General features: G+C 55.6%; 1 protein-coding gene across 4 annotated transcripts in view; it reads right to left on the reverse strand.

The window, feature by feature from the left end:
* PLXNA1 (plexin A1) overlaps positions 1-22,034 on the reverse strand; it is a 119,915-nt gene that overhangs the window by 91,954 nt on the left and 5,927 nt on the right. For all 4 annotated transcript variants that reach the window (XM_032698821.1, XM_032698818.1, XM_032698819.1 and 1 more), the window contains exons 2-3: positions 12,126-13,472; positions 5,673-5,855 (exon numbers count right to left, since the gene is read on the reverse strand). In XM_032698821.1, the coding sequence (XP_032554712.1) occupies positions 5,673-5,855; positions 12,126-13,328 (1,386 nt within the window). In that variant the 5' untranslated portion in view covers positions 13,329-13,472. The remainder of the gene's footprint in view (positions 1-5,672; positions 5,856-12,125; positions 13,473-22,034) is intronic.

Genomic DNA, 22,034 nt, shown 5'->3' on the forward strand with positions numbered 1-22,034 from the left:
GGAGAGGCGAGACGTGCACCGTCAGCGCTTTCGGCAGGGAAGGTTGGAGCAGGGCTGGCTCCTGCTGCCTCCCGGCTGGCCGGGCGCCAGGCTCCCAGGCCTCCTCGCTCACCTGCCGGCTTTGTGCGGAGAGCAGAGCAGATGGGGAGGGGGGAAAAAAAAGAGGGTTATGGCTTGTGAGTCAAAAAGCCCGGGGGCACAGAGGGTGGAGGGAGCAGGGTTTGGTGGGGAGGGAGCCTCCTGACACTTCCTCTGCTTCCCCAAGGCTGTGTGTGCACACTTGAGCATCCCTTGGAGGGACAAGAGCCTGGAAATATTCATCCCCATCCATCCTGCACAAGGCAGGAGCAGGAACCCCAGTGGCATTCCCCTCCGGGAGTCACTCGAGGACGAATCTGGCAGCTGCCTGCAACCATGGCCTCACCACCCCGGCAGATCCCAGAGGCCAACGGTTCACGATGAATTTCTAATTGTTTCCTCCAACAATGAGACATCCTGTTCAGAGCCGGGCGGCGCAACAAAGCCCGACGCTGGCGAGCAGGGCCCCTTCCTGCTGAGCAGGAATGGGGCGATGCCGAGTGCTCCCTGCCACGAGCGGGGAACGGGGAAGGCTCTGCCGCCCCCTCCCCATCACCCCATCCACTTAACATGCCAGCTCTCCAGCCTCCACCTTGATTAAAACAGCTTAACGACTCCAGCGAGAGCTCTCGAGAGGGCGGGGATCCGCCAAGAGGTATTTGATGAATTCACTTTGGCAACCCTCGGCTACCTTGTCATGCCAATAAAATTATTGCCATTGATTGGGGAGAGGCGCGGCCGCATGCTCCGAGGAGCGTATCTCCCTCCTGGGGCTGGGCACAGGCACCCATGGGGGCTGCACGCACATGGGGAGGGGACAAGGGGTCTCCAGAGGATGGGATGGGGAGGGAGGGGGAGAGGGCAGAGGGAAGAGGCAGGAGGAACAAAAGGCCCTTGTGCTGGGCAGCCAGCTGGGAAGAGGCAGTAACACAGGCAGGAGAGAATTTCAGGGTCTGTGCAGGGGTCGATGCTCAGGGAGTCCTCAAGAGTCACCGGTTGACACCATCAGGGCCAGGGCAGGCTTCATGCCCCGAATATGTCCTGTCTCCCACCCCTGACAAAAAAATAAAAGCCATCCAAGGCACAGGCAGTAAGTAGGGTAGCCAGCAGCAGGGTCACGAGGGGGGCCGAGCCCTCCCGCGCGCTCTGGGAGCCGGATTTCACGCGCCGAGACACAAAGAGCCCCTTTTCAGCCAGAGCTGCTTACCCTGAGCACTAAGCAGAGGGTGACGTGAAAGGATCCGTGGGGACTGGGACCAGCAGAGTGGGCAGGGAGCCTGACAGCTTCTCCTCCCAGCTCACATGGACCACGATCAGGTCATGCATCATACCCTAGAGGCCAACACATGGGGGCTTTCGCAATCGGAAGGGAGCCAGCAGGCAACAGGGAAATCCTCGAAAGAGCCCCCTCTTCACAGCACCTATTTTCTGCCCAGACACACCAAGGGTTGTGAACACACCAAAGCCTCCTCATCCAAAGCTTTAAGAGAACTCAAAGGGGGTGCCTCCATGGGCTGCCAAATCTGCTCTCCCAAAGCACCTCCATGTTCCTGCCCTCGGCAGGACAGGAGGCTGCAGGGGAGCCCTTCCACCCTCCCCAGGACAGGAGAGGAGCACCATGTCCTGTCGTGCAGGGATGGGGATAACCCACTTAGTGTGAAGAGTTTATTATTCTAATTATTTAAGTGGAGAAACCAAATCAGGCAGACTTAGGGCCAGTTCAGCTGTGCTTTCTGTGGGAAAGAATAAACAAGCCGTGGCAAGCACAAGGCCTGGAGGGGAGCAGATTCCCGACAGAGACACGTTCTGATACATTCATGCCCAAGGCCAGCCAGTTTCAGGACAGGGCAGGGAGCTACAGGGATTGCAGTGGTGACTGAGCAGCCAGATAATCCTCAAAAAATGAGAGCTTGGCTGGCTGCGAGGGATGTGTAGTCCAGTGCTATCCTGCTGGGATGAATTGGCTGCATTATCCCACAACCATGCCTGCCTTAGCAATCTCCAGCACCTGGATATTCAGTGGTGCTGGGAATCTCCTGTGGGGCTGTGGCAGAAGGGACAGCTCTCAGCCTCCCTGCCCCATAAGCAGCCAGGGACGGCTGTGGGCAGGGAGCCACCGGCTGCATTGAGAGAGAAGCTCAGCTCAGCCCCCAAAAATAACCAAGCAGCACCCAAAACTGGGTCAACCCACAAGGGCTACATTGAGCTCCGCAGAGCCCCAAGGCAATGCCATGTTTGCATAACGAGGAGCAGATGGCAGCAAAGGAAGGCAGCAGGGTCTGCACTGCACCTCCCAGAACATCCCACTGCTCCAGCTTCCAGCCACCAGCCCAGCACAGTGCAGTTACTGGGAAGGGGTTGCAGTACCAGTACCCCTCCAGTATCATTCTTCTTCTCTCTCTCCATACAACACTTCAAGCACAGCCAAAATCAAGTCCTTGGCACACACAGGTCAAGAGGTGACACAGGTGCAGTGTCACATGTGCCTTTCCAGCACATAACTGAGCACTCCCATTGCAATAACACACAGCTTTGTGTCCACCCAGAAAATAGGAAAGACAACCTGGGAAAATGATAACTGTCCAATATAAAGATTGCCAAGTGAGGACAGGTTGTTTCCAGGAAAAACCAGAGCATTAGGAAGCAAGTCTCATTTCCCTTGCACAAACATCCCCTGGACATTCCCACTGCAGCATGCTCACAGCTCACGTCCCCATGTCACTTCCCTATCCACAGCACCCTCAGACTACAGGGTACAAGGCCAGGTCCCTACTGTGCCAGCTCAAGAGTGCAGAGGAAGTGGCTCACTGCCAGCCCCAGCAGCATGGGAAGCCATCCCCACATTGCTCACCTGGGCATGGCAGGAATTCCCCGGGCGCCCCAGTCCCATGACTGCTGGCACCGAGGACAGCAAGCACGCGGGACCAAGAGCTTTCCAAGCCTGGCCTCTCCACATAACTCGGGATCAGCCAAAGATAACTGCCTGCCTGGCAATGCTGCAGGGACAAGCTGAGAGCGGACTGTCACGGGCTCCACTGCTGCAACTCAGTATTCCAAGGATCAGGATCTCCATCCCTCAGTGCCTCCCCAGCCCAGCCCACAGTTCCTGTCCTGCACAGAGTTTTGCAAATCTGACATTGCTTGCAAGATCCTTCCACCCCCCGAAACTGGGGACTCCCTGCAGCTGTGGTGGCAGCAGGTGCTGCCCAGCACCCTGCCTTCTCAGCAGCAACTGTTGGTGGCAGGGCTGGGGAGAGGCTGCAGGGCAGCCAGAGGCTCGTGTGGCTTTTTGGGGGGACAAAAGGAGGCTCTGTCTGCACGCAACAGCCTGGACAAATGCTGGGCATGAGAGTTGCCATCCAAGGAAAATCCAGACGCAGCAGTGACTCTGCCCTGACCTTACCCCAGCCCAGATGGCGATATTGGTGCCCCTCAGCAGAGCAGCATCTATTACAGGGCTCCTGGGGATGGGGAGGAGGGGGGGGGGCACCCAGCTGTCGGCACAGCCCTTCCTCTCCCAGAGGAAATGCCAGGGGTTCTGGCAAGGGCAGGGGGGCCAGCAGGAGGGCAGAGAAGGCACCAGGCTGCATCAAGCCTAATGTGGGTTCTTGCCAAGGGGACGGTGGGAAACACTAACAGCTTAAAAGCAGAGGGATTGTGACCGCTGCTGAAGGATGCAGCCCCTCTCCCTGCACCCTCTGCCTGGAGGAACCGCGTTGGCTACACTCTGCCCTGCCAGGCATCGCATCCCCCAGCTGAAGACACATTGGTGCCACTCAAAGACAGGTCAGCAGCCCTTTCCCGCCCTTCCCTCCCTCTGGCCCCGGCAGCCAGGCGGCAGGATCAGGTAGCTGCTGAGGCAGCGCTTTGCCAGGCAGCCAGGCAGCCCCTGCCGCAGGAGGGCTGGGCTGCCCACCTCAAGGTCATTACAGGGACGAGGAGGAGCCCTCACGGCGCAGGGCTCAGAGCCTGCAAAATGCTCCTATGCTGCCACTGGAGAGCTCTGCAACCCCAGGGGATTTGAGGGCTCCAGGTAGGATAAGCCTACAAAACCTGCTCAGCAACCCTGTGCTGGGATAGGGCTGAGACCCATCTCTTCATTCTCCGTGGAGCTGCTCCATGTCCTCTTGCCCTGCAGGGCCAGAGAGTGAGACCAGCTATTTGAGGCACCAAGTTTAAAACTAGGAAAAAGAGGTCTTGGGAAAGCCCTGCAGGAAAGGAGGACACTCAAACCACACCTGGGCTTCAAGTTCTGGCTGCAGTCATGGCTGTAGCATGCAGCCCATACACTAGTCAGGCACCTGAACTAGACCACCCCTGGCAAATGGCTCTGAAGGCGCAAAGACTAGAGAAAAATTGAGTAAAGGAGGAAGAGGAAAAATCAAATCTGCCATCTGAAAACCAATCACCAGCCCCTCTAGATAAATGAGGAATTAGAGGTGTAACACTGTTGTCATGGCTTTTTGAACTCTCCTCCCACATGCTCCTTCCTTCCCATCCCCACCTAAAAGCCCCATCTGGAGCCCAGAGGCAGGAGAAGCTGGCAGCAACATGACACCAGTCCCTTTAGATCCCTCATCGATCCGGAAGGGAGGATGAGCTGCCTCCATCAGCTCCCCGCAGCCCTGCTCAGCCCTGCTACCACTGTGCACCCCCCCCCCGAGGACTACAGAAAGCCAAGCAGATGTGGAGCTGGAGAGGACCCCTCCATCCTCCCCCTCACTCCAACACATGCTGCCCATGTACCTAAAAATGCTGCTAATGGGCAGGGGCACTGGTGGGTTGGTCAAGAGTCCACAGGAAGCACAGGCAGGGGGAACAGGACATACAGGGACTATCACCCACAATGGCACCCTGCTCTGGATTCCTGCCAGGGGAGCGACCCTGCTGTTTCCAGGGCACCCTGACCATCACAGATAAGGAGATGTAGCAAAAATGCAGGATGCTGTGCCCAAGATGGGGTGTGGAGCATCTAGCAAGCCACAAAAAGACAGCCCAGACCCCACAGCCAAGCTCTGGTCCATAGCAGGGACCCTACAAGGACCTTCACACAGCCTTTCCCTGGCTGAGGATGTGTTAATGGAAGCTCTGTTTATACAGGGCATGTACAGCTATAATTATAGGCATGATGTTATGATAACAGGAAATCCGTGCCCTGTGGAGATGCAGGCAGAGAAAGGCACGCACAGAGCTATTTGCTAATTGCCACCAACAATCAGCCTTTTGTGCCGTGGCGGGGTACGGGAAGTGAAGTCTCCCCATCACCGGGCTGGAGCCATCAGCACCCACCTCTGCCCACCCTGCCCAGGCCATATGGATCTGGACAGACAGAGCCCCCCTTGTGGCAGCTACAGAGCAAACCCATGTGCCCTGAGACATAACAAGATGGGCTGTGATCCACCAGTGGCAAGGACTCAACTTCCCTGTGTTATAACCCTTCCAAAAGGCAGAGGTTTTGTAAATTTGGTTGACAGAGAGAAGCAATGGGAAATTGCCCCTCACTGGCCCTTTGCAAATTATCCCCAATATATCAAGTCACTCATGGAAGCACAGCAGTCATCCCTCCCCATCATCATCACTAAGGACTTTCCTACCTTTTTGATCTTCCCGCTCCGTGTGCCCGCAAAGACAACAGTTTGTCCTCTGTAGTCGTAGGCAGCCACCGAGGTCATCCCATCCTCCTTATCCACAAAGAGTGGGGTCCCCTCGATGGTGACGGTCCCGCCCAATGGCTGGTTAAAATCCTGGCCACAGAAATTATCGTCGATCTGCAGCGGCTGTCAAAAGAAAGCAGAGGAGAGATGAGCTTTTTGCCAATGCCTCGATATGTTGGACCTCCCACACGGCCATCAGCCATCGCCCACATTCACCCCACAGCTACGGCCCCTTTAACAGCCCCATCCCTTGCCCCCCCCATCCCAGCCATCGCACCTCACAAGACAAAGGAAGGCATGAGTTGATGCTTCCCTAACATTCCCTATGCACTGATGTGAGGCACTCGGGACAGAGGGCCTGCATGCAGGACCTCTCTACATCTGAAAAAGCTTTGCAGGCCAAGACCAAGGCTCTCTGTCCTCCGCATCTTACAGAGCAGCACTTACAAACCCAGCGGGAGCCAGCACAGCATCCCTGCTCCCCCTCCATCCCCGCTGCTGCTATCTCAGACACGTGGGATGCCAGCACAAGCTCCCCAGCACACACACATCCCTCTCCTCCTCATCCCGGTGCTAGCTCCAAAAAGAAAACAGTTTGGCAGCAAGGCAGCTGGGGCTGAATCCTGCGCCCCAGCCTCCCCCCGGAGACAAAACACTTCCCAGCCAAGGCCGTGCCAAGGCAAACGAGTCGGGGCTCCTAAAAGAGCCTCACTTCACACAACAAACACTCTACCCACCTGCCAGCCCTGTTCCACCTCCTGCAGGAACGTCTTTGGGAAATCCCCACATTTTTTCCATGCTGCCTTGCCCCATACAAGGCGCCTGACTCAGCCAGCTGCCTCCTTAGTTCAGCATGAGCCCGTGGGTCTGGGAGAAGCTTTTGCAAGCTCAGCCCAGGGAGAGGTAGAGGCAGGGCTGCATCGGCCCCTCTCAGCTCTCAGGGCCATGATGGCAGGGACCTCCAGCACGGACAGTCCTGAGGATGGGAAAGGCAAAGCCAGAGGGATTGACCCTGTGAAAGCTGAGATGCAGGCGGGGGAGTGGGACCAGGACCAGATCAACAGCATTCATCCCCACATTGACCATCCTCACCATGTCACCCTCACCTGCTGAGCAGAACAACAGACCCTGGCCACAGCTATCTGGCCTGGGGGGGCACATGGGCCTCCCAGAGGTCCCACACAAGGCAACAGCCTCACATGGTCACACAGCACCAGCAAAATCCCTGTCCCCTCCCAGGAAGGGGCTTCAGCCAAATCCGCAAGGGTGGCAGCGAACCTGGGTGCAGGAGGGTAGAGTGGCAAGGCAGGCATGACCGACAGGGAGACAGCCTGATCCAGTCACAGGATTCTTCCGCTTCACAAGGTTCCTTATATAACTTTGAATTTTAAGGAGAGAGGTTTTTTGGCAAGCAGCAGCCTCCAAATGCATGCCAGTCCCCAAGGGGTTTTAAATCCATACAGCATGTGCATGGAGCATATGGGAAAATGCCGAGCTCCCAAGCTCCACGTACACAAGGGCAGTACAGAGCTCTGTAATTCCCACTCATTGCTGCCTGGGAAGCAAGGGTCAGCCCAGACCAGCTCCCACCAATAACCCACAATCATCCACATGGAGGAGGGAAAACACAGCACTTTTCTGTGCCCCAGCAAAATACACTTGCAGCTACAACGGCATTAGCCTCCCACAGCCATGGCAACACTGCTTGCCCTCCTCACTGTGCTGCCATGCCAGCTCCAAGGCCAGTGGTCCCACTCCCAGCTGCAGTGGGAACTCACTGCTGTGCCAGCCTTCCAGCAGGGGAGGACAGGGAACGACGCCAGCCGGTCACGTTCAGCCTCCCTGGGCGGTCTGGGGATGCTGGGCTGCTTCTTCAGTCACTCTAACTTCTGGTTTTCCTGGATGCTGAGTTAATGTACAAAGATCAGCTCCCTTCCCCGCCTGACTGCTGCTCACCCTTTACTGAACTGGGGAACTCCTACAGCCAGGCATGAGAGATCAGGGGACCCCCAAAACAGGAACATGGGGCACCACGCATCTCTGCAACCACAGGAAAAGGAGGGAAGGGGAATCAGGACCTCTCCACCCACCCTCTGATTCCCAGCCTTGCCCTCTTCTATCCATTGGCCAACATACACTTATGCATCCTCTTCTGCATAACCAGGCTAGGAATTTTAAAACAGCAGATAAGAATTATCTTCCCAATCACGAATTGAGATGCCAGCGATGTTTCAGCCAATACACGGCTCCTATCCAACACCCGGGATCCCTCAGGTGCTTTGCTGAGGAAAAAACTCTGTCTCCAACGGCCCAAATAAACCCCAGCACCTTCCACCCAGCCATCTACAGTAGCAGAGGGGTTAAGGGCAATGCTGTGAATGTATTGAAGCCCTGGCACCCCTGGGTGCAGGTTTTGCTCTCTCCGAGCTCAATCTGCAGCTTCCTCAACCCCTCGGCTGCTGAATATGCAAGAGGAGAGATGTTTACGGTGTTTACTGCTCTCTGCTTTGTCTCAACATACTCTCTGGGAAATGACAAATACAGCTGCGCTCCGGGACCGAGGAGCGCCCGCCGCCACGCCGCCACCACCTCGATAAATAATTACGCCGACAATTAGCTCATTAACAGCAAACTGCCTCGTTAGGGAAGCACAGGCGGCACAGAGAGGTCGGGCCAAGGGCAGCAGTACCGGGGTTATGGCATCCATCGACTTCCCGGGCAGATGTGGGCTGCGGGGACAGTCGAGGCGGAGGGATGGAAGGATGGAAGGACAGCGGGACAGCTGTCCCCGGCCAGTGCCGGCAGGGACCGACACGCACCACGGCACGCGAGGGCCAGTGACCTTGCAGCGTTTCTGCCTGCGGATGCTGGGATCTGCAGGAAGCGTTGGGATCTGCTTGCTCGTGCATTTGCAGGGGTGTTTGCAGGGATCACGGACTCAGCCCATTGCAAGGGGGAGCTGTTTGTTGTGGTGGTTTTGGTGTGGTTTTTTTTAGTTTTTCCTTTTCTCTGTGCTTTCCTTTGGCACCCCTCTCAGTTGCCCCTGGACTCCAGACACCCCAGGCACCACGTGCGCAGCACAGCAATCTTCTCTCCCAGCACTAACCTGTCTCCCCAAAATAGGGTCAGGAAATTTGGATTTCCTGGGGAAAGGGGCCTGAAGGAGGGGGAAAGCAGGCCCACAACACTGAGTGAGCAGTAGCGGGTGTCTCCTTGACATGCCTTGTCTCATTGCCTCCCTTCAAGCCCACTTATGAAAGCAATGAGGGAGCAGACAGCACGGCAAGGCTCGCATCACTCAGCATTATTAATTAGCCAGTAATTCACCAGTTAGCACCATTATAAGCTCAGCTCATCCCGCTGTGCCCCTCCAGGGGCTGCAATGGAGGATGAGGGGGGATGCAAGGAGCCAGGGAGGAGGTTGCAGGAGGCCGGTACCAAGTGCCAGGCTGGGATGCCAGGCTTTTTGTGCATTAATCGCTGCTCAGGAATAATCCCAGTGTGGTACAGTTTGTTACCACCTGCACTTTTCTGGCTGCCCCGGAAAGGATTTGGCTTATCCCAGCCTGCTTTTGGGCCTGTTTGTCACCAGCCATTGCCCTGTGCCAGCAAGCTGGGCAGCAAACACCACTGAGGAGTCAAAACTCATTTTCTCCCTGGGGCGGCCCAGGGAAAACTGATGCCCACATCCTGCGTGGTCCAGGCACTGGCTCTGCCCACACTGTCAGTCCAGGAGTCTAGGACTCCAAGAACCCTAAATAGCTCCCTGCTGCAACATCTGCACTCCAGCTCCAGCCCGCTGCCCTTTCCCAGCCCTGCTACACCAAACCATCATCCCCCCAGTTTGGGGATGGGTGCAATGGGCAGGTACACTGAGCACATCTGGCCATAGGCACAAAGACCCCCTAGCCCTGCTGGCTGGGGGAGAAAAGAGCCTGGCTCTTTTCACACAACACCAAACCCCTCTCAGCGAAACACTGAGCAGCAGAGCCTCTGGAGGGGTTCAGAGGTGATTTAGTCAGCGGGGCTGGTACAGAGGAATAGACAGGGTGGTTCTGCAAGGTGACTCTGCTCCATACACGAGTCTGAGTATACCAGCATGAGGGGTCTTGCTCCTGAGCCAGCTCACTACCCTTCCTGCTGCTGTATCACTGGATCCCAGAAGGAGAGAGAGAGAAAAGGGAGGCAGGAATTCACTCCTCTCGCCAGCGCCGGAGAGGAACCACTAACATCTCCTGAGCTATCTGCCAAGCCTGGCAGCCTCTCTTCCTGGCTCCAACACCAACTCTGGAGAGTCAGAGCTACCCTGCAGCACTGGGGATGAGCATCCCTTGGCCCTGTGCTGCTCAAGGACTGCGAGTGCAATGCTGGCAAAACTTCCTCCAGCATAAACCATGAAGAAGCGGAGCAAGAGAGCTCCTTGCACATTTTCCATATGGATAGGGTGTAATTCCCAAGCAACTACTGACTCAAACAATTGCATTCTGCCTCCTTAAAAATTAAAAAACAACATGGCCCTTATTTTCTGGCCAGCACTCACCACCAAGAGATCCGTCACTGTCATCACCCACCCTAGAGGTGGCTTTATTTTATTAGGGGCACAGAAATTCCTGCCAGAAAGAGGTAACATGCTCCAAGGGGTCTGTTTTGGCTTGTGCTCAGCAAGCTGAGGGCTTGACTCATGATCCAGTCATGTCTTTCACAGCTCAGCCTGTCAGCCAGAGAAGGACAGGGACAGAAAACACTGCCTGGATCTCCTGGGGGAGGGTGGCACTCTCCAACTCACCCCATACAAAAGTAGAAGTACCTGCATCATGGCACACATCCTTCCACCCCACAAGAGCCACATGTCTGCAGGACCCAGAGAGCACCTTGAGATCCACCTGCTCACAGGAACTGGCCACCAGGTAGCAATCCCAGGACTCTCCAAGCTTAGAACTACCTCCAAAATGCAGGGAGGGCAGAGACCCCTCCCCAAACCCAGGGGACATGGCATTGGTGAGCCAGGAGTGCAGGAGGAAGCTGCGAACAACTCCGCTGCCGGAGCCAGCAGCTGCGCGACCCAACAGGCAGCAGTGTAACGATTTCATCATTTTCCAGCAAAATTGAATTAGTTCAAAGCCAAAATCTGATTTGCAGGCCCAGCGCTCTTGACAGCAAACCCTTTAGTTTGTCAGGCAGCTGTTAGCTGTCTCCTCCAGAGCTGCGGGGAGGACAGTGGGAGAGAAGGCAGGGCTGCTCCACAGGGACCCCCTGCCCACCTGCCTGCACCCAAAACCCTGCTTGAGCAGGGCTGGGGGCTTGCTGATGGGTGCCAAGCACCAGCAATGGGGCAATAGCAGGTGTGTCAGGACTTCCACCAGACCATCTCTAACACACACTGGTACCCTAAAACCTGCCTCAGCCAGGTGTCTGACCCTGCCTGGGGACTACACAGCCCAGCCTGGTGATACCCAGTGTATGACCTCCCTGCTACCTGGAGTTGTAGCCTCCAGCAACCACTCCTAGTTTATAACACTGCCTGGGAAAAAAATCCAGTAACAGTAACAGTTCAACTAGAAAACAAACTCGGAAAGCCAAGCAGGGAGGTCCCCTGCCCCCCAGGGCTCATAAGTCCCACAGAGCAGCTGAGCCACCAGCAGGGACTAGAGGCGCCCAGGTGAGCACCAGTCAGGAAGACACCTCTCTCAGAGGAAAGTGCTTCCTCAGGTGGGAATCACTGCTCTAGGATACCAGCACTCACCTCCTGTGCCTCTGGATGACAGTTTGCACTGGCCACTCAAAACTCACCTCGCTGACAGCGCCTTGTGCCCTCTGTCCTCTTCTCCAGCACCCCACGGAGAGGATGTGGTCCCTACATGCTGAACATGTGACCAGCTTCTGCTGGGACTACCAACCTCTCCACCACCCTCCATCAGGTCTGCACTCTCTGCCCCCCAAATCCTACTGCCTCCAACATCTCCTGCTTGGCAAGCCCCAGGTGACATGATGCTCAAAATTCCACATGTGCCACCTGCAAGGGACTCCACAGTGGAGCTGCAGCAGATGCCCTGAGGACTGAGCATTCCACCCTCCCAGCCCAACTGACTCTCACTCCCCAAATCCACAGGGAAGGGACACCTGCCAAAGCAGGCACCTGCATCGGCATGAGGTCCCTTGCTTGGGAGTCTTCACAGGCACCAAATTCAGCCCAAATCCAGACGGCTGCCCCACCATGAATCTGTGATCTCCTCAAGGAATTCTACCAGGCAAATGGAGTGCCTTGCTCCAATGGCACCAGTCCTCCCACTGGGAAAATACAGCTCAGGTCAGGTCACTGTGAAGGGTCCAGCCAGAGAGCACCACCAGGAACCAGAAACAGTCTGGTTTGACTAGCAACAAGCAGGGACTTACCGAGTTGATGCAGCCCAGCTCCTTATTCAAGAGCCAGGGCAGTGAGAGTTTCCCTTCCCCTCTGTAGCACGACTGGATACGCTCCTTGATCTTATCCTTGATCTTCTTCAACGTGAAGAGGCAGAGCACAGACTCCTTGGGAGGCTTAACCCTGTTTTTCTGGCCCTGGGAGAAGATGGTGAAGAGGATATCCTCCTGCTCTGAGATGCCCAGGTATTTGGCCAAAGCCTTGCCAGGCTTGGTCAGATAGGCGTCCTGGATCAGGCGGTACTCGATGCCGTCCTGCACGCAGCCGATGGGGAACTCCACGTAGGAGTAGAACTTGGGATCATCCACACAGAGGCGGACGATCTTGGAGGTGAAAAACTGCTCCCCAGTGGAGTCGGGAGAGGTGAGCTGGGTGTCCAGCTGCAGGGTCAGGTAGTAAACAAACTGCTCGCTGCTGAAGCTGTAGATGTAGTAGATGTCAAAGGTGGGGAACTTGGAGAGTGTATCCGAGGGGATTTTGAGCTGCGAGGAGACAAACTCATCCTGGTAGACAAAGCCAAACATCTCCGCGTTCTCCTCATTGGCCATCAGCTTGCGGCTGGAGAGGGTGGGGAAGTACTCTGACTTCCCATCAATAGGCGTCCCAATGAAAAGCTTGTTCTGCCCATTCAGCACCTCGATGATGACCCCAGACATGGTGCCCGACTCGTTGACGCTGGAGAGGTAGTGCTCCTTGCGGTGGTGGGGCTCACCCAACTTGAAGAGGTCGTCCAGCCGCAGGAACTGGCAAATACCCTGGGAGGCACTGCCGCAGGCGATCAGCCGATTCCCCGAGTAGTCCACCAGCAGCAGTTTGTTCACATTGTTGGTGGTAACCAGCCCATGTGGGCAGGACTGAACGCTGGGCGGAGGGTAACACTTCTCATTGTCCTCCACGGGCCCCGTCACGTGGGTCCTCAGGAGCGTGAGGTTATTGGAGAGCTTGTAGATCCGATTGACAGCCCCCACGTAGACCTCCCCGGTTTTGTTGTGGACCACCAAGTGTGTCAAGCTCCAGTCTGTAACCGGGAAAGTCCTAAAGGGAGACTTGGGGCTGCCTTCCGCCAGCGGTAGCCAGGTGCTCCCCAAGAGCAGCAAGGTCCAAATGTGGATGGACAAGTGGTGCTTGAGCCAAATGAGCCACATTGCAGCAGCCTCACATCCAGTCAAGGCCATACCCAAACCCAGCCACAAAATAAATAGAAACAAACCCAAAATAAAGGGATGAGGGAGGGAGGAGGAGCTAACAGGACACAGTCTCCTCTGCTTCCGCTGCGCTCGGCATTCAGGGCATCGTGGGCACGGCCAGTCCGGTCAGCCCTAGAGGGAGAAAGACAAGAAAAGTAGGGTTAGGAGGCTTTCCTGCACAGCGTCAAGCCTGTTCCACCCCACCCAGCAAAGACTCTGATGCTTCACACTTTTCTAGCAGGCAGCCTACCAAAACATCCCCCACCACCTCCTGCTCCAGAAAGACACAACCCCAACGCAGGGACGAAGGAAACCTGCACAATGCCAAGGACAACCCTGCCTGGTCACACACCACACTGTGCACAGCACATCTCAACCAAGGAGCTGCCATGCACTTGGTATCACCAACCCAGACTCAACCACCAGCCCCACCAGCCAGTGTAGCCCCTCTAATGGGGGTCACTCTACCCTCACCCCCACCCAAACCCCCTTGTGAAGAGCAGCAGCTGCTTGAGCATGCCGGCAGCCGATGCCTGCTGATGTGCTCCGGTACACCTACCACACACAGACACCCCAGCGGGGCACAGCTGGCCCTGACCCGCTTTTAAGACCAGCAGCAGCACTAAGGTGTTAGCCAGGGATGGCTGCTAACAAGCCTCGAGAGGAGTTCCTGGCCTGCTGCCCCTGCCCCACTCCACCACGGAGCCGGGAGCAGATGAAAAATCCCAGTTAGCAGCAAGCACAACCCAAGCCCTTGCACAAAGGAGAATCTCAAAAGCACCTTTTAAAGGAGCTGAGAGAGGAGAGAGCCCTGGCATGCTGCCCACCATCCCTGCCACCTGCTTGCCTGACAAACCCCAGGAGGGCCTCGGGCAGGAGGGATTGGAGGGAGCAAGCAGGCACGGCAAGGAGAAGCACGTCCCTCCTCTGGCATTTCTGTGCATTACGAAACACAGGGCCAGCCATCAGGCAGTTGGCTTGAGAGGCTCCAGAGGAATGAAGGGGCACATGCAGGGAGGATGGAGAGCTCTGCCTCCTGCTGTGCCACAGCTGGGGCTCACCAACACAGAGCAGAAAAGCAGCAGGGAGCCAGCCAAATATCCCAAACCAATGTGACCTTTGCATCCCAACAGTGGGGAGGAGATGGCCGCAGGAAGCCAACACACAGCTCTGCTCTCCCCAGCCCCTTCTTTACAGCCCCACCCTGTCTTCTCCATCCACCTTCCCTGCACAGGCAGAAGTACCCCTGGACTAACATGGGGTTGTGCAAACCCCCGTGCCAGCACACGGCCCATCCTACCATCTCAACCCATCCACCCAGGATGGGACCATTGTTCCCAAGGTCTGTGGACAGAGCACCAGCTCAGTTCCCCAGCCACTGCAGATAAGCCGCTGCAAAAGGGAGTGGAGAAGGAAAGCCTACCTCTCTCCTCCCTCTCTTTATCATCCATCTCTGACTCAGCCCAGGATAACCTTCCAGAGGATCCCCAGCAGGGAGTGGCACAGGTAGAAAATATGGCCTGCAGTGACTGGCAGCTCTGCCAGCATCCCAGACCGGGCAGGGCAGGTGTCAGAGGGCAGCCAGCTGCACACACCATATCAGCAGGGCTGCATCGGGCTGATTGGCTGCCCCAGCCTCAGCAGCCTGCTCTTGGCAGGGCTCTGGGACCCACCAGCCAGGCCACATGCAAACCCTGAGGGGCTGCATCATCAGCGGGCCAGCAGCTGGGCCATACAGGTACCCCAACATTCCAAACAGCATCCTTCAATTCTGCTGCTCCCTTCTCAAGACACATAGCCAGACATGGAGAGGTCTTAGAGAAGGGAAAGCCTTTTTTTGCCCCTTTTCCTGCTCCCAACAAACATGAGACCCCCCCCGGACAAGCCCAGCCTTGGCCACCCCTGCAGCTCTGCCAGCTACACTGGGCCCCCAACATTTTAGCAAAGCTTCCACATCACTTCCAAACCCCCTCAGCAGATCTGCATCTCCACCAGTTCTCCTCTGCCCATACACTCCCCACTCTGCTCCCTTCCACTCTCCAACACATCCACCTCCAAGGTAACAGCCTCAAGGGATATTTGGATAACAGCAAATGAGCAACACTGAGACCAAAGCCAGGTGCCACAAAGCTCCAAGGCTACAGAGACAATCAAAGCACCAGCCCTGGAAATCATCCCCATGGTCCTAATCCCCCATTCCTAACAACTTGTCCAACACTGGGAGCCTCCCAACAAAGAGCAGGTAGTCACAACACCTCCAGGGCAAGACGTGCTCCCAGAGGACACTCACACTGCCCAGTATCTTCATTTTTCTGAGGTTGTTGGTAAGAGCATAACCAGGAGCACCCCAGATCAGAGCTTATTAGCCCCAAACCACCCTGAGGTGTGGGACCAAGCGGCGCTGTCGGCACAAACCCACTGGTTAGCTCAGAAAGCCACCAGCCCAGCAGTGGCAGGCAGCGCGGTTTCTTGACAGAAGGAACTGCCAGAGGGCAGTTTCCCACCCCAAGAAACTGGCACAGCTCTCACCAAGCCACTGCTCCCATGTGCTGAGCCCCTCCAGGAACAGTATGTCCAGCTGCCTGTCAGGGAGATCACCACCAACAGCAAACTCACACCGCAGAGAGAAGGAGCAGGGAAGGCAGTGGAGCTGACAGTGGGAGATTGGTGCAGTGGGGGGATGCCAGCTGGAGCATCATCCTGCCATGGTGAGAGAGCAGGACAGGGAACTTGCTTTCTTGGTGCGTTTCTATGATTCATTGCTTCTATTTTAGGAAGTGGGTGAGAGAACTAGAGGTCGAGTTGCTGCCACAAAGCAGGGCTAGAAAGCCCAACAGGAGATTCCCAAATTAATGTAGGGAACTGCAACTCAGAAGCTGGAACGAGAGCAAAGTGAGGCAGAGCTGGGGCGAGCCGAGAGATGACACTCTGCAGATCTCCTCTGAGATTTCTGCTCCTAAATATATTACAGCAGCAACATCTCATCCTAGTGACCTGACACCAGTGGTGGTTTTGTCCAGTCCTGCTTAAAACCATCAGCAGCAATTACTGAAAATAAAACTGTACGAATGTGCACCCAAAAGTTTGTCTGCTTTCTTTGAGATTCAATGATATGGGTTCCTGAAATTTGGATCGAATTAAAGCAAGGCTCAAGCCCACCACGGTGGAGACAGAAGGGAGCCCTGCACCAGACCATGGGCATCTGCACAGCCCCAGCTCCCTGCCAGCGGGAGCAGCGGCCAAAGGGCATTTCCCTGCTGCCACACAGCCTTCAAGCCCCATGGGGAGGTCATGGTACAGCTAACGGCAGGGCAGCTCCTTTGCTGGCAGGCTCTTGAAACCACACAGCACCCAAACCCCCAGGGGCTGCACTCAAGCAGCACCTTACCCCAGGGAGGACACAGCCTAGGGCCACGACAGGAGTGCCACCAGGAAGTGAGACCTGCACCACACACCCCTCCACTGCAGTCCAAAGGCACAGAAAACCCCAGGCGGGCAGACACCCTGGAGCCAAGCCCTGCCCTGAAACAGGCTGCAATAAAATAATACACCCCAGCCCAGATGCATGTGTGCCAACCAGGAGGGTAGGACCAAAAATACACCCTGCTAGGCTGCCTGGGCAGCAAGTGATGCAGTGCAAAGCATCCTGCAGGGCCGAGCATCCGCAGGGCTCACCCCACAGCGGGGCCACACTGCCGGCAAGACAGCACCGCAGGCTCGTGTTTTGTTTTCCATGCGCACACACACACACACACACATATATATACACACACATATATTTATAGCAGGAAACCTGCCGTCAGAAACAAAGCCAGCACAAGAGCCCAATCTACCCCAGCCCCTTTCATCTCACACTGCAAAGGACGTTTGCTCACGGTTTCACCTCGAAGTGGTCACGTTGAGATGGTCACAGCTGCTGCATGACTTGGATAAGGCTGCCCATCTCACTGCAGCCAACAATCACATGCCCCAGCTTCCAAAAAGCCTTTCAGCAACAAGCCAGGGACATGCCCCACAGACACCTGTGCCCCACTTGCTGGCTGCTGAAGAGGTGGCAAGGGGCAGCAGCACTCTTCCTCCAAGGTTGAGAGCTTCCTGGTCCTGCAGTATGCCCAAAACCTTGGGTTTGGGATTAGAGTTCATGCTTTGGGAAAATAATCATCACTTTTGATAGCACAAAGCAGGAGTACTGGGATGGAAAAAGTAACCTTAAAAGGCAAAGACTGGACAGAGCATTAAGGACCAGCTCTCCACTCATCCAGGCAGCAAGTCCAAAGTACTGACGATGCCGAGTCGTTGGCATTAGCCTACAGAGCAGCAGCCCTCGTGGGAATACCCGGAGACAGGGTTGAAAACATGTAGACAAGCACAGAGGTGCACTCACAGACCCGCCTTGTCATCCCTGCTACTGTATCAGCAACATCCCACGGGTTGGCTCCCTGAAAGCCACCCCTAGAGCTTTACAGCTTTGCACTTTGCAAGGGAGGTTGGAAGAGAGAAGGCGTGGGATTGAAAACCCCAGACCCCAAAACCGACCCCAGAAAGGGGCAATGGCATCTAATGGGCCTTTAGCTGTAATCTCTCCAAGGCACTTGCTGCTCTCAGCAATAAGAAACAGTCGAGAAGGGACCAACTTTGAGTTGCCAGTAATTAGCAAAGGGGAGAGAGGGGAGACTATCTAGGGGAGAGAAAAGCCTGCAGGCCACAGGAGAGGCAGCCTCACCATACAGCTGGTGTATTTTTAGGTTCATCTGCCCAGGAAAAGCCTTGCAACAATGAGGAAAGCCTGGTGGTGGTAGAGTTAGAGCTGCACTACATACGCAATCTCTGCAACGGGGCTAAACTTTAACTCCTTCCTTCACCATACGCAGCCATTGAAAACTATTTGTCTGGAGTCTCTCCTTAACCAGCAGTTAAATCATTATGAATCTTATCCCTGGTTCAAACCACACCCTGATGAAATCAATGACAGGCTTTGAAGCTGCCCCAGTGCTGCAATCTCCATTGCTATCACTCAATCAGGAATATCTTTAGGATCTTCAGTTTTCCCCCACAGGGGCTGAGGACTCTGTCCTGCCCTGTCACTGCAGCGAATATGGGCACAGCAGCTTCTGCTCCTGCCCTGCAAGGATCTTCTGGGCAAGGAATTCAACCTCTTTTGTCTTGAGAAACATGACAAGCAGAAGGAGCCATCTACTGCCCAAGGGCTCATGAAGCTTGACCCTCAGCTGAAAGGATCATAAAAGAACAAGCAGTGAGGAAATTAAAGAGCATTTTTCAAGCGCACAATTCCCCTTCTCCAGTCCTCTGCAAGAAGTCACGTCAGACCAAGGAGAATAGCTCTGGAGCCACCATGTGTTCCTACCATCAAGAGACTGCATGCTGCCCTGCAGAGAGCCCTTCCAAAAAGCACTCACAAGCAGTTCCAATATGGAAATGCAGGCTGCTCACAACCACAACATCCCAAGGCAGAGAGGCACACAAGGATAGCCTCAGCAGGTCTTGCCAGGACTGCTTATCCCTGCCACATCACTGACACCTTACACATATTTCCCAACTCCATCCAGCTGTGATGAAAGTGAGAACCAATGGCTGTCCTCTGCCTTATTCCCACAACTCATTTGGGTATTACAGTTCATATAGAGACCCCATGAGGGGTGCTGAGGGGCTTTCCATATGCAGCCCACATACTGGCTCTGTACTTCCCAGGAGAGTGCACCCCACCCTTTCCTTGTGCTCCTGCAGCCAAGGGAGGAATATAAAGACCTGGATCAACTGATGCCTGAGATGGAGACCAATGCACCACAGGTGACCATCCGCACAGGACACAGCCTGCTGCCTCCCCATGCTGCTTCAGGAAGTTTGTCCATCAGCATACACAGAGCACAACACCTCATTCCAAATCCCTCTACCTCTCATCACGCTGCAGACCCCAATCCAAGGCACTGGGACACACATGGCACTGTGGCTTCCTACTATCAACACTCACTCAAGGCTTCAAACCCCAGACTGATGTGTTTTGCCACCTCAACCAGGACCAATTAACAACATTTTGCCCTCTGCTTCAGTGCAAAGAAGTCCAGACCAAGTGCCCTGAAGGCCACCTTCCACTTTGGCTTTGGTCCACGCACTCCCAGACCCTGGTTCTCACATCCCATCAGTTCACTGCCCCATATAAATGTCCAGAAAACAGCCCTGCTGGCAGAGGTCACCATGGTCCAGTTAGATCTGCAGAGACCCAGAAGGTCACGCACAAGCCAGGTTTCCCAACAGCCAGCAGAGAAGTTCAATGAGAAGTCCTCGCACCATCAGCATCCTTACCTTTTCTGATTTCACTCCCTGTGACATAACACATCACTTTTCGCTCCCAAACCTCCTGTTCTACATCCCTCACTGGGCCATGGCAGCCACAAACACAAGCTGATGATCAACGCTCCCCAGATCAATGCACTTCTTCCAGCCCAGCTCTCCAAGCTGGGTTTTCCTCTCTCCAACACAAGTGCACACCTCTGCACCTCCTACCGGCCTGCACAAAGCCCTTGGGAGAGCTGCTCTTCCCTGGAATCTCAGTGGGAATATGGAGAGTTTCCGCTTTGCAATGAAGCACTGCCACAGGAGCATTCCTGGTTCCTGGACACCCTCTGCTCCCTGTAAAGGGAGGTCATTCTGGGGCTGGTTTAATCCCTGCTGAGCTGAAATTCCCATGCTTCTGCCCGGTCCCGTGCTGACACCAGCATTTGTGCTGTCCTGTGGCAAGCTGAGCACAACTGCTGCCACAGTTAGTTCTGATTAAAACAGACCAAACAGACCACAAAACTTCTCCAGTCGAGGTTTCCCAAGCCATATGTGCCTTTCCTTCCCCTCCTCAACCTCCCATCCTTCCCTCTCTGCTGTCCCACTCATGCTGCCCCAAACACTACAGCTGGAAATGACTCAGGTCCTGGCTCTGCTTCCCCTGCAGAGATCCCAGCTCAGCACGGCCCTATGTTTTATTTGCCCAAGGTGGAGCTGACCCAGGAGAAGTGAGACAGCCAGAGAGCTAGCGCAGCCTCTCTTGGCAGGGGGACAGGAAGAGAAGGGGAAGAGCCCAAAAGTCCCCCCACAGTAACACCACTGCAGGGGAAACTGCTCCCAGAGTCCATCAGGGGCTTCATTCGCAGCACAGAGGGCAAAGGGTATCTAATACAAACAGGGAGGCACCAGGGCAGGAGCTGTGCCCACACTCTGCTCTCCGATGGGCAGTGCCAGCACAAACCCCACCCTGGCACACTCCCACCCCACCGCCCACAGCAAGGGGGTCTCACCACCCAGTCTGGGTTGAGCACATGTCAAGTGTGGATGCAGCTCAAGAGATGCTGGCTGGGAGGGAGAGCAGAGCAAGGCTGCTCCTCTCCCTGCAGATCCTGGTTGCAGCCCCAACCCACGCTGGACCCAGGTGTGCCTGACACCGTGCACAAGGGGCTGAAACTCCAACAGGCACCAGCATAATGGATCTGCTCCTTCGGCACAAAACAGAGGAGGCGGCTGCCCACTTGTGCTGGGAGGACTGTCCAAGTCAAAAAAATCCACTTTCTGGTAATGAAGGTGGCTGGATGGCAGCTCCAGCAAAGTGCCATCACCCCACAGCGGGCCAGGGGGCTCTACAGGGCACACCCAGTGGGACAAAAAGATATCCCGCTCGGGTGCGAGCTGACACGCTGCCCTGGCACAGTCACATCCCTCCCTCCCACCTCTCGCCCACACAGGCACGAGGCCGTGCAGAGCAGGACCTCTCCCGCGTGTGCCGGCAGGCCCGCGGGCACCTCCGCCGAGCTGATAAGGAATAATAGCGGGCGGTGGTGGAAGCCGGGGCTGCTGGAAGCCAGGGCTGCTGGCGGCGTCACGGGGCTCAGCGGCGGCTCTCCTTCGGAAACAGCACTGCCTTCCTGCCTTCCTCCTCCCCCATTTCTTCCCGATGACATCAGCCTGAAAAACAGGTTCTTGACTTCAGCAGGGCTCATCAGGCTGATTCTGGTCCCGCCAGAGACGGGAGAGCCCCCCTTGACTCCAGAAAGGAAACAGCCATCCAGGAGCCGGACACGGAGATAAGCAGCAGCGGGCAGGCAGGGACTCTGCCAGCATGCCAACACTTCTAGGAATAAAAACCATGGAGAAGCAGATGGGGGTGGAGGCAGTGCGACACCGGGGAATAGATTTAAATGTTTTACAAAGGCCTCAGCATCTATAAGCTCGGGCTCATGCCCCATCTCTGACACTGCTCTGCTACAGGGCAGACAGACCCACCTAGCCCAAAACTCAAATCCCAGGGCCGACTCCTGGCTCCCTCCAGCTCCCAGAGCCCGACAGCAAGCCCTCAGGCTGGCCAAAATGACAAGACAGGACTTTACACTATCCAGTAAAGCTTTCCGAGGGCCACAGGTCTGGACGTGGACCAGCGGGGAACACGATTCTGCGAAACATCCTGCCCACCCACCAGCCAAGGCTCCAAGATTATTTTTAAACTCCTCCTAAAATATTTTTGGGTTTTCCTCTTCCCCTGTTGAAACTAACAGTCTGCACAGGAAGAGCAAAGCAGCCGCCCGTACACAAAGCCCGGCCGCATGCACAAAGCAAACAATTTACTGCCATTATAATTACCTGCGATGTTATCGGCAGCTCTGATGGGGTCGGCATTCGCAGAAGGAAATGTGGTTT

This window comes from Chiroxiphia lanceolata, chromosome 11 (assembly GCF_009829145.1).
Source record: "Chiroxiphia lanceolata isolate bChiLan1 chromosome 11, bChiLan1.pri, whole genome shotgun sequence".
NCBI lineage: Eukaryota > Metazoa > Chordata > Aves > Passeriformes > Pipridae > Chiroxiphia > Chiroxiphia lanceolata.